Source organism: Phascolarctos cinereus, unplaced genomic scaffold (genome assembly GCF_003287225.1).
Source record: "Phascolarctos cinereus isolate Bilbo 61053 unplaced genomic scaffold, phaCin_HiC Scaffold_5;HRSCAF=322, whole genome shotgun sequence".
NCBI lineage: Eukaryota > Metazoa > Chordata > Mammalia > Diprotodontia > Phascolarctidae > Phascolarctos > Phascolarctos cinereus.
The window spans coordinates 69,662,120-69,674,143 of NW_027555958.1; the positions used below are offsets into that span (position 1 = coordinate 69,662,120).

General features: G+C 37.4%; 1 protein-coding gene and 1 long non-coding RNA gene across 2 annotated transcripts in view; one reads left to right on the forward strand and one right to left on the reverse strand.

Annotated features, from left to right (window-relative positions):
- Window positions 1-12,024, forward strand: part of LRRC39 (leucine rich repeat containing 39) — a 30,664-nt gene that overhangs the window by 15,611 nt on the left and 3,029 nt on the right. Inside the window, 4 exon segments of the mRNA XM_020999873.2 lie at window positions 1,598-1,734; window positions 3,503-3,648; window positions 5,609-5,761; window positions 10,518-10,657. Coding sequence (XP_020855532.1) covers window positions 1,598-1,734; window positions 3,503-3,648; window positions 5,609-5,761; window positions 10,518-10,657 — 576 coding nt within the window.
- LOC144457525 (uncharacterized) lies at window positions 6,288-8,113 on the reverse strand. Its single transcript, XR_013486890.1, has 2 exons — window positions 7,732-8,113; window positions 6,288-6,570 (listed from the first exon to the last, which is right to left on the reverse strand). It is a non-coding gene; the product is annotated as an uncharacterized LOC144457525 (long non-coding RNA).

Below are 12,024 nucleotides of genomic sequence, written 5' to 3' on the forward strand. Positions count from 1 at the left end.
ACTGCTCTAGATTGAGCCAAGGAAGGCCTCCTACGTCGAGTTATTAGAATTGTTCACTGACAATCGCTTGTTTAAAAAAAAGCCTAATCATTTTAATTCAATTTAACAGATATTTAACTGCCTACTATGTGACAAGATACTGTGCTGTAACAGACTTTGTATGTTAAGATGAAATGAACAAGGGGAAGGATTTCATCTTACAGTTTGGAAAAGATGCTGAGATGTTGACATAAAAGCAGAAATGCAGCATAGGAAGTCATCCTGAACAAAACTGGTCGATCATGTGTCTGTTGTGGGATACCACCCTACTTATAGGCTTCTTGGTTTGAAACAATCTTTAAGGGTGATACTAAACATGTTCTTGGCTTTAAAAAAGGGGGGGGGATGGATCTAGAATGAAGTGATAGAAGAGATAAGACCTAGTTTGAGGACACAAAAAGGATGAGAACTTTGAATTAATTTTCCAGAGACAGCTTTGAAGAAAATGGTAGCACAAACGAAATCAGTGATGCTAAAATTAGAAGGCAAGCAGGTAACTGGGTAAAAATCTTTTGCAATGAGTTTCTCCCATAAAGGTCTCATTTCCAAGGTACATGAAGACTGCTTCAAATTCATAAAAATAAGAACCATTTCTTGATTGATAAATGGTCAAATGATATGAACAGTCAGCTTTTTTAAAGAAGAAATCTAAGTTAAAAAATGTTTCAAATCACCAATAATTAGAAAAATGCAAATTAAAGACACAGTGAGGTTTTGCCTCTTACCTGTCAGATTAGATAAGATGGTAGAAAAGGAAAATGACAAATGCTGGACAGGATGTGAGAAAATATGTATACTCATGTACTGATGGTAGAACTATGAACTGGTGCAACCATTCTGGAAGAAGTTTGGAACTACGCACAAAATGTCACTGAACTGTACATACCTTTGACTCAGCAATACCACTGTTAGGCCTACATTCCAAAGAGAACAAAGAAAAAAGAAAAGAACCCATATGTACACAAATAGTTATAGCAGCTCTTTTTGTGGTGGCAATGAACTGGAAGCTAAGAGGTGGCCATCAGCTGGGGAATGGCTAGACAAATTATTGTATATGAGTGTAATGGAATACTATTGTGATGAAGAAAATGAAGACAACAGTTTCAGAGAGATGTGGAAAGAATTGTGTGAATTGATACCACGTGAAATAAGCAAAACTAGGAGAATAATTTATGTAATAACAATAGCATTATAAAAACAAACAATTTTCAGAAAGCTAAAGAATTCTGATCCATACAATAACCAGCCATGATTTCAGATCAAGCATTTCATGATTAAACATGATATCCACCTCCAGGGTTTATAATGAGCATTTTTTTTTGGACTTGGCTAATGTAGGAATTTCTTTTGATTGACTACGCATATTTGTTACAAGAGTTTTTTTAATTTTATTTTTAATGATGGGGAGGTAGAAACAAGAAAAAATAGAGCTTTAGTTAATTGAGAAAAAATTAAAGTAAAAAATGTAGAAAGAAAAAAGTGATGGCTAAGATGTTATGTAACACTTTATTATTGGATGCTTGATTTTATGACTATTTGTTTTGTCTGATGTGTATAGGACTGCTGACAAGGCTTGAGGAACTGATTCTCAGTTACAACAAAATCAAGACTGTTCCTAAGGAGCTGAGTAACTGTGCCAGCTTAGAGAAACTGGAACTTGCTGTCAACAGAGATATTTGTGACCTTCCACAGGAGGTTAGCATGATAAAGCTACCAACAGAAATATTCTCCGCTCATTTCTGGTTTAATGCTCTGTTGTATTAGGGGAAAAGCATCAACTTGAAAAATAATAGTTTGGTTTCAGTTTTTAACATGGAATTTGGTGGAAACATTTTATGTATATTTTGTTAAATAATTAGAGAAAGAGCTATGATTCACTTCAAAGATAGTAATTGTGAATCTTGAGCAATGAAATGGCAGTAGAATGGCTTATTTTGTAATTGTTTATGGAATAAGGATGGTCCCAAGTGATGTATAAATGTAACACCATATTAAATATCTCCCTTAACAGATTCCTAGGCTCTGCCAGGTCAGAAGCAAGATAGTAGGCTTGGTGAAGTGCTAAACCCTGATCTATGTGTGACATGTTGTCACACTATTAGCCATTCTAAATGATTCATATGCTAAGCCTTAGAGTTTGTGTGTAGATAAAGAAAGAAGACAGTGTAAGCACTCAGAACCAGTGAAGGAAATTGTTATAAGACCTTGTCTTGATCCAGTAATATGCTTGAGAGTATAAACCTCCAAAGTGCTAAATATTTGAATTTCTATGCACAGTATTCAATTTCTAGGTCACATCATCCCCAAGATGGAGGATTAGACATTTTCTCCAATCCTCACTAACTCTCAAAAATTCCCCAAAGTAGGAATTATGTACAAGAAATAAAGCAATTTACAGCTGTTTCCATAGGCCAAGATGCCAAGAAGCCCAATGAAACAAACTTACTTGTTGTACCCACTATAGTGTCCTACTCTCAGGCAAGGGACACAACCAGATCCACCAACTTATGCTTTGAAATCCACTCAACAATCTCTCTGCTGCTGCTGCTATGTCCTTGTCACTATACACTGCCCCTATTCTCACCTTACTATTTTATGGCAACAAATAGCAAACTTCAACTCTGTTTACCCTCTTATAAAGGAGGAGGTACATAAAGACAGGAACGTGCTCTGCCAGGGCCAGCAGCACATAGCCAAAGAACTAAAAAACAGAGGGAACTGGAACAGGTGCCAGAATGAGTACAGGATTGCATCAGACCTGAAGGAAAGGGGACTGTCATTCAACGGGGACCTGTACTCTCCCCTTAAGAGATTGAGGCCCTTAGAAAATGAATTCTCTATGGGGGAAGAGGGTGAGACAGTTTTGCTGCCCAGCAATTGGGGACAAATCCCCCATCAAAGGGAAAGGAGTAAAAAAGTGAGGAATAGAGATTATAAGGGGGGGAAAAAAGATTAAAATTACCAAAGATCTCTGGAGGAAGAAAACTCAATTAAACAATCTAGAGCACAACAAGTAAATTACAGTTCTTTTGAGGAGTAAATAAGACTGCATCTATAAAGGGCTTTTCAAACTTTAAAGTGGTAAATAAGTGATATTTATTATTAAATAACCATCAAATGTTAGGGTTTAAAATGACAACAAAAACGTTACCATGCAGTGAAAAACATAATAAACTATGACCATTTTCAAGATGTAGGAAGCCTCTCTAGGCTAGTTACTATAAACCTTTACAGGCAGGTATTTTGGAAGAGATCATTCGCTATTACCAAGTGAGCATTCTGTTTGAAGGAATTATTATTATTATTTTTTATTCTTCCTAGGCTGTTTAGTTGCGTTTTTTCTTGTTTTGGGCTATGTCTTGTGCTGCAGTGATAAGAGCTGTGCCAGGTATGATGTACTTACCTCAGTTCCCTGATGGTCTTCATTTAGGCTCTGTAGTTCTGAATATCTTTTCCTTTTCAGCTCAGCAGTCTGTTGAAGCTCATTCACCTTGATCTGAGTATGAACCAGTTTACAACAATCCCTTCAGCTGTGCTGCACATGCCTGCCCTTGAGTGGCTGGACATGGGAAGCAACAGACTCAAAACACTTCCTGACTCTATAGACAGGTAAAATGATAATAATAATAATAATTTTTAACTAGATATTAACCAATGTCTTGACTTTGGGGAAAATATACAATTAAACTAGTAACATCTCATGCTATTTTTAATACTAGTAAATTTTTATATTCTATATGATCAAAAGACTTTTGGGAGAACCTAAATTTGCAATTTTGCAATTTCCACCCATCAATCCTGGTTTTCCTCTAAAGAATAAGCTTGCCACTGCTTTGGTGACTTATAATCCATGGACCTCGTATTTTAGTGAAATTCTCCTATTAAGTAGCACAGAGGCAATATGTCCCTAAACCTAGGGTGCACTTCTGTGGCAAATTTATGGGATGACATGGACAGGAGTTTCATAGAATAGTCAGCATGAATGGGCAGCAGTTTGCATCTTTGGAGGGAATAATAGCTCTTATTTATAACGTCCCAAAAGTCTTAGTTCAATTATAAGGGTTTTTTTTAGAATCTTAGAAAATTAAAGCATTATATGCAGTCAATCCTCAACTTTTGCAAGGATTAACACTCCTAAAAATGGCACAAAAGTAAAAAATGTGAATGTTGATATATTGAACCTATGGAAAATAGGGGGTTAGGTTCCTGTGACTACTAAAACTTTTAATTTTTTCACTAGAGATTGCTGAAAATATGCTTTTCTGCATACAATTCCTTATAATAAAACATTATTTCTGAGCATATGTACTTCTAACACAGTAATCATGAAATAGCCCATAAAATGCAGTACACGAAATAAAATTGGTAACATGCAAAACATTTTTTTCCTCACAATTCTCTAGTATTCTGTGACATTTTGTACCTTCTCGATAAATTTTTTTTTTAAATTTTGGACCAGTATTCACTTTTCATCACACATAAAATCTGTAGCACCATAAATAATGTTTAGCAAATAAAATTCTTAAAACTAAAACGTTTTAACCTGAATCTTGCCTTTGACTATATCAGATGGCAGTGCGAGGGTGCTTTATTCTACTGCTAGACACTTCTCTACCTTGGCTTTGCCCTGAAAACCAAGAGAGAGATTGGTGGGATTTTAGTCACTGCTGTCAGAAGATCCTGAGATTGATGAGGAGACCATGAAGGATGCACCAGCTTGAAATAATCGCAGCAATGTCTGCTTCTTGTGCAATTTGAGATCCTTAAGAGTCTCCCAGCCAACAATGGCTAGAGACATTCCAACATAAAGTTTATCTAAAACCTTTATTTTTTCACTAAGAAGCTCACTAAGCTACATCATTGACTTTGCAAGCTGGGGCTTAGACCCCAAAGAACTTGCACTATGTTTTAGGGGCATAATTGCAACACAAAACTTGAGTTTTAAAGGCAAACAATGAAAATATGCAATGGATGCATAGCTCTTTATAATGGTAGGGTGAATAAGACCAGTGAAGCTCCCAGTAGGATACCAGCTACTCCACAAACTTGCCCACGTCTGACCTCTCATTTCTTTTTCTCTACTGCACATAGCTGCAAATACGCATGTTTGCCAACGTGAAAGTGAAAATGAGGTTACTAACAAAAATCAGTGAATGCTTGAAGTAAGGAGAGTTAAATGTGGGAATATTGAGGGTTGATTATATTATTATTAGCTATTATTACTTAATAATAATAATGCTAGCATTTATATAGAACTTTAAGGTTTTCAAAGCACTTTATTACATATATCACTTCATTTGATCCTCATAATAATCCTCAGCCTTGAAAAAGGCTGAGAGAGTTTAAGTGACTTGCCTAGGGTTATTCAGTAATTGTAAGGCAGCAATTGTGGGGCAGAATTTGAATTCAGGTCTCCTTGACTCCATGTCCAGCACTTTTTACATTTATGGACTAAGGGATCCATAGAGCTAAAAAATACACAGACCTGATGTCTCTGACTTGATATTTTTTTATAAGCTGGTATTTTCATAATGCATATAATTAATTGTCAAATCCTTTCACATTTTAGAATGGAAAACCTACATACATTATGGCTCCAGCGGAATGACATTGCATGTTTGCCAGAAACCATCATCAACCTAAAGAACTTGGGAACTTTGGTTCTCAGCAACAACCAATTGCAAGATATTCCAGAATGCATGGAACGAATGACAAATCTCAGGTAAAAATCTTGTTCCAAAGCATGAGCTAGACTACTTACCCAATCCCCTCTGCTGGCAGAGAAAGAGCGTAAGTGAAAGGCTTTTGAATTAAATCTGTATTTTTAGGCTCAGCCTAATCGAAGTTATTCAGGGTAATAGCCTTCAAATTAATAGCAATAGCTCCCATTTCTAGGGAACCGTAAGGTTTATGAGGTGTGATCCTCACAAAAAGCCCATGATGTGGATAGAGCAAATATTATTATTTATGTTTAACAGATAAGGAAACTGAGGTTTAAAGTTAATCAATGTCCTCCATTGAAATCCTACTCTGAAGCTTAATTACGGCTTAGAGGTGACTGGATCTCTTATTTTGTAGATGAATGTAACAAATTTACTATAATGAGTTTAATCTGTAGGTAAGAGGAATTTTTTTTTTCAGTTAAATAGATTTTTGTGGTCAACCAGACCAGAACCAGCCTCTAACCTATGGGTGGCTGGAGCCAAACAGAGCAGGCTAGAGACAGGAGAGTAAGGACACAACAGAAGTTTAACGTCCAAGTGAGGAAAATGCTTTTAATTGGAAGTCCTCCTGAGTAAGAAAGCTTAACGTGCTGGGGAAAGGCAATGCTTTATATACATAAAAACCACAAGTGGACTGGACCATGACATAATCATTCTTCGGTCTTGAGTAGCATTTCCCATGGCAGGTTCATGTGTGGACAATGCAGGCGTTCCTGAGTCCTGTGGGACCAGTCTCCGAGTTGATTGTCTCACAGCAGGGTATAGAATCAGAGGAACAGGAGTGCAGTACTCGGTTTGATTCACCTAGCTGTTACAAGAAACAGACTGTGAGTGTGTCAAGAGGTATGACGGAAGGCTCTCAGGTCCCTGGGAAATAGAGGGAGCTCCAACAAATCTGAACAGTTATTGATTAATATGAAACCTAAATCCCTCAGTGAACACCTGGTGCTGGTCAAAGCAATACACTTTGTGAAGGGGTGAGATTTTCCAGAGCACAAAGAATTGTTATGCCAAGCTCAGGGCACAGCCTACTTGCTAGGCCTTAGCTTTGGGAAACAGTATCTCCACATACCTTGACAGTGGTTTTCTTGAAGAAATTAATAAAAAAGAAACATGATACATAAAATAATGTTCTTTTCCTCCTAAATTTCTCTTTTCTCATAGAAGCTTCTTTCATACCAAGTTATCAAATCTACCTCCACAACATATCTCACACTGATAACATCTGTCCACTAACATGGCCACCACTCTAATAAAATACCTCACCACTGCTCAACTAGATTATTACAATAACTTCTCAATTGACGTCCCTGTCCCCCCAGTTTCTGTCAAATATTTATCCATAAAACAGAAGTCTGACAATGTCATTTGCAGTGTTTGCAATATAATAAGTTAAACGAGGCAATTCTCTGAGAAAGGTAACGTTTATTAACAGGAGTATGATGTCTACCAATAAATGGATCAATGGATTGCCTCCTCTTATGCTAAAGACCCTAAGCTGATGGACAGTCTCTTTTTGTAAGTTTTGGGGAGTACAGAACAAAGAACAGAACAGGGTAGATGACATCATGGGATTGTGTGCAATGTGACTGGTTACAAAGCTAAGGTGCAGGGAACAATATGCTTGGTTGGAAATTTGGTAATGGGGGCTAGCAACGACTCCCCTTCTTCTCTCATGCAACTGATAAGTGCTCATTATATGAGTCCAGGTGTGAGAGAGGGAACCAGATCTCCTTGAAAGATAGCTTGGTGGTATAAAGATGTTAAGCCTGACTCCTTCACATTCACACACATCCCCCGACATCAGTTAAACTCCTTGAGGCAAGAATAGATCTGTGATTAGCAGGAGAACTAAATTTTAAAATTTAATCTATTACAGACTAGCTGAATTTCCAAATGAAATTCAGAGACAAAGACCATGACTTAAGCAGTTACAGGACAAAAGCAAATACAGGAGAAAATCAATTACTTGTAAACAGGATAAATAAGAAAATGAAACAGGATCAATTCAATCTTCTCATATTTCTCTGCTCAGGAGGTTGCAGGGGTTCTCTATTACCTGTAGGATAAAAGACAAAATATTATATTTGGCATTCAAAGTTATTGATAGTATTGTCTACTTACTCTACCTTTCCAGGATTATTGAAAAAGAGAAAGAAAAAGAAAAAAATAAAGAGTAGGAAGGGAAGAAGAGAAGGAGGAAGGAATAAAGGGAGAAAGAAACAATGAAGGAAAGGAAGAAAGAAGAGAAAGAAAGCTAGAAAAAGAGAAAGAAAAAGGAAAGAAAGAAAGAAAGGAAGAAAGAAAGAAAGAAAGAAAGAAAGAAAGAAAAAAGAAAGAAAGAAAGAAAGAAAGAAAGAAAGAAAGAAAAAAGAAAGAAAGAAAGAAAGAAGGTCATTAAGCATCTTCTATAAATAATACATCCTAGGGACACAGAAGTTAGACAGTCCTCGGAAGATAACACATATTGGAGAGTGGTGTCCAGGGAAGAAGCTTTGGCCCAAGGAGTTAAAGGGATTGTAAATGGAGTCACAGAGCAGTCCATCACCCTGCTCTTTCTAGTAGAAATGGTAGCATTGATTTGATTACTTTTCCCAGAGCATAAGCAAGGGATGGGAAGTACAAGCTTTTTTGGGGAGGAGTGGGGTGCAGAGTGGGGATGGTGGTGAATTTGCATGAATATAGCATGGCAAATAGCAAGATAACTAGACAGAGCCTTGGTTGCTTTGTGTGATGACTGGATAGGATATCAAACATGATCTGTGGCTTACTAGATACTGGGTTAGGTGAATTGTTATTCACTAATCTAACCATCGGGACAGCTAAGATTCCGAGCTTAATTTTTATATTATTAATGGGGCACCACCAACCTTCCAGTCATGGAGGCTTGCAACATAGGTGTCATCTTCAACTCTTCACTGTCTGAAAGCTCCCTCCTGTCCCATATTCAATCTGTTGTCAAACCCTGTCAATTCTGCTTAGAGCAGCTAGGTGGCACAAAGGATAGAGTGCTGGTGATCAGCCTTGCCCATTATTCTGTAGTTACTGAGCTTTACTATTTGAAGGTGGAATGGCTCCAACAAGAAAGATGGGTAAGATCTCTTTGTAGCAGAGGAGTGTGGCACCTCTGTGTCAGCATGTCTGAGTTACCTCATATGACTTAGGAAGTCTTGTGCACTGGACACTGGTGCAAATTGTATGGTGACCTTTTGCACCTGAAGGCTAGAGTCAACAGTCAACAAGTATTTATTAAGCACCTACTAAGTGCCAGGGAGGCAGCTAGATGGCATAGTAAATAGAACAAGGGCCTGGAGTCAGGAAGAACTGAGTTCAAATCTGGCCTCAGACACATATTAACTGTGTGACCCTGGGCAAGTCACTTAACTGTTTGCCTCAGTTTCCTTATCTGTCAAATGAGCTGGAGAAGGAAATTGCAAACCATTCCAGTATCTTTGCCAAGAAAATCCCAAATGGGTTGGTGTCACAAAAAGACAGACACAACTGAAATGACTGAACCACAACAAAACCAAGTGGCAGGCACTGTGCTAACTAAGTGTTGGGGATAAAAAAAAAAGGCAAAACAAAACAAAAACTAAACAGCCTGTGGTCTAAAGAAACTCAGTCTAAGGGACAAAACAACATGCAAATAACTATGTACAAGCAGGATATGTACAACATAAACTGAGGATATCAACAGAGGGGGACCAAGAAAGGTTTCCTGTAGATGGTGAGATTTTGGCTGGGATTTGAATAAAGCCAGGGAGGGCAGGAGATGGAATGAGGAAGAAGGGAATTCCAGGCATTAAGGACAAGTGGAAAATTCCCAGGATTGGGCTTTGGAGAGTCTTGTTCAAAGAACCAAAAGGCTAGTCACTGGAGTTTATTGAATGGGGAAGAAGGATAATGGTGGGATGGTAGTGGTGACGTGGTCAGACCTGCACTTTAGGAAGATAAAATTGATAGCTGAGTAGAGGATAGATTGAAGTGAGGAGACTTAACACAGCCAGATCAACCAGCAAGCTATTGCAATAGTCTAGGCATAAGGTGATGAGGGCTTGGACCAGGGTGGTGACAGTGTCAGAGGAGAGAAGTATACATCAGAAATGTTATAAAGGGAAAAGGGAAGGGAATACGCATTTATTTAACATCTATTATGTGTCAGGTGTTGTGCTTTACAGTTACCTTCTTTGATACACACGACAATACTATGAGATAGGTGCTATTATGATCCCCATTTTACAGTTGAGGAAACTGAGATAGCAGAGGTTAAGTGATTTGCCCAAGTTCACACAGCTAGTAAGTGTCTCAGGCTGGATGTGAACTACTGATTCCAGGCCCAGTGTTTCTATCCACTGTAACCTAACTGCCTCTAGGAAGAACTGACAGCACCTGGCAAGAAACTGGGTATGTGAGGGTGAAAGCTGTGAGAAATTGAGGAGTTGAAGATGACACCTAGGTTGTAAGTCTAGGTGACTGGAAAGATGGCGGGGCTGACAATCACATATGAAAATTAAGCTTAGGAGGAAAGATAAGTTTAGTTTTGGACATGTTGAGTTTCTAAGGTCTACAGGACATCTGGATAGAGATGTCCAATAAGCATTATTTTTGTGTGTGTCAAAAGTTCAATAAGAACCGTATCTTTAACAACATCTCAGCTGTTTCCTGGTCTTTAGATATGCTCGTGCCTGAGATAGTGGACCATGTTAGTCAACAGTTAAGGTACCATGACAGTACCATTTTCTGATGGATTACCAGGTTTGTCAACTTCAGGGATAACCCATTAAAACTGGAAGTCACACTTCCTCCCTGTGAAAATGCGGATGAAGAGGAGGAAAAGGAATTATTTGGCATTCAATTTATGCACACATATATTCAGGAGTCCCGTAGGAGAACAGGTAAGAGCTTTGTTTTATCAGAATTTGGATGAAACAGTAATTTCATTGATGTGTATATTCCTTTTTCATTCCATTTACTGTCTGACTTTTTTTTTCTAGTTCAGTGATAGAAATGGGAATAGAAATGTAGAAAAATCAATTCAGTTCATACATTGAGTGAAAAGATGTAAAAGAAATTGTAAGCATTCCTTTCTTAACTTCATGGATACTCCTCAGCTTTGAAAAAAATTTTTTTCATTACATTAATTTTCTAATATATCCCTGCTCACCTTTCCCCCTCCATTCTTGTAACAAAGATTACAAAAGAGGAAAAAATGCAGTTCAGCAAAATCAACCAACACATTGACTAACGTTACGTGCAATATTCTGTTTGGGTTCCTTGGTGGATCCAAAGCAACAAAAGGAGGGAGACATATTTTCTCAACTTTCCTCTGGGCCAAACTTGATCGTTATCATCCCAATGTTTCATTTTACTGTTCTATTTCTAATTTTTTTTTTTTAGGAAATGCTTAATTTCCCCCCTTGTTCTGTTAACTCCACTCTGCATCAGTTCACACGACACTTCCCATTTTTCTCTGAATGCTTCACGTTCATCATTTCTTACAGTATATTCAAGAAATCACAATTTAATTTAGCCACTTCCCAAATGATTGGGCACCTACTTTGTTCTAAGTTCTTAACAACCATAAAAAAGTGCACTGTGAATACTTTAGTACTTATGGGACCTTTCTTTCCATTTTTTGCCTCCTTGGAGTAAATGCTTAGTAGTGATATCTACAGGAACATCACAATTTTTAAAGTAGCAAGTAAATCTTTTAGCCTCAGAACTGGAAGTTGGGTACAGATAAACATCACTAGTCTATTTTTGTTATCTGTAAAGGGAGGGAGTTGGATTAGATAATCTCTAAGATCCCTCAAATTTCTAAATCATAGTTTTTAATTCCCAAAACTCCACAGGATAACTCTTTCAGGGCATTCCATAAGTAATTCTGATATCTTGAATACCTTGACATCTACTTTCTCCTTTCCAACCCTAAAATTCATTCCACCTAGAAATTATAAGAAAGTTATAGGAAATGCATGTCATAAATACCATCCCAAGTGAAGGTTTTGGCTAATATCTATGTAGTATGGGTCCTAGTTAGTATAGAGTCAACTACTGAAAATTTCATTCTGATTTAGGAATGAAAATGAAAAACAGTGCTTCAAATATTACACAGGGTGTAGTGGAGGGGGAGAAAGATCATTCTTGTTAATTAATAAAAACACTGACATTATGCTTTAGTACTTCAGATGTGCCTATTATTCACCAAAATGAAATATTTCACACTTAATAGCTAATGGAAAAATTTATCATTTTGATAAAC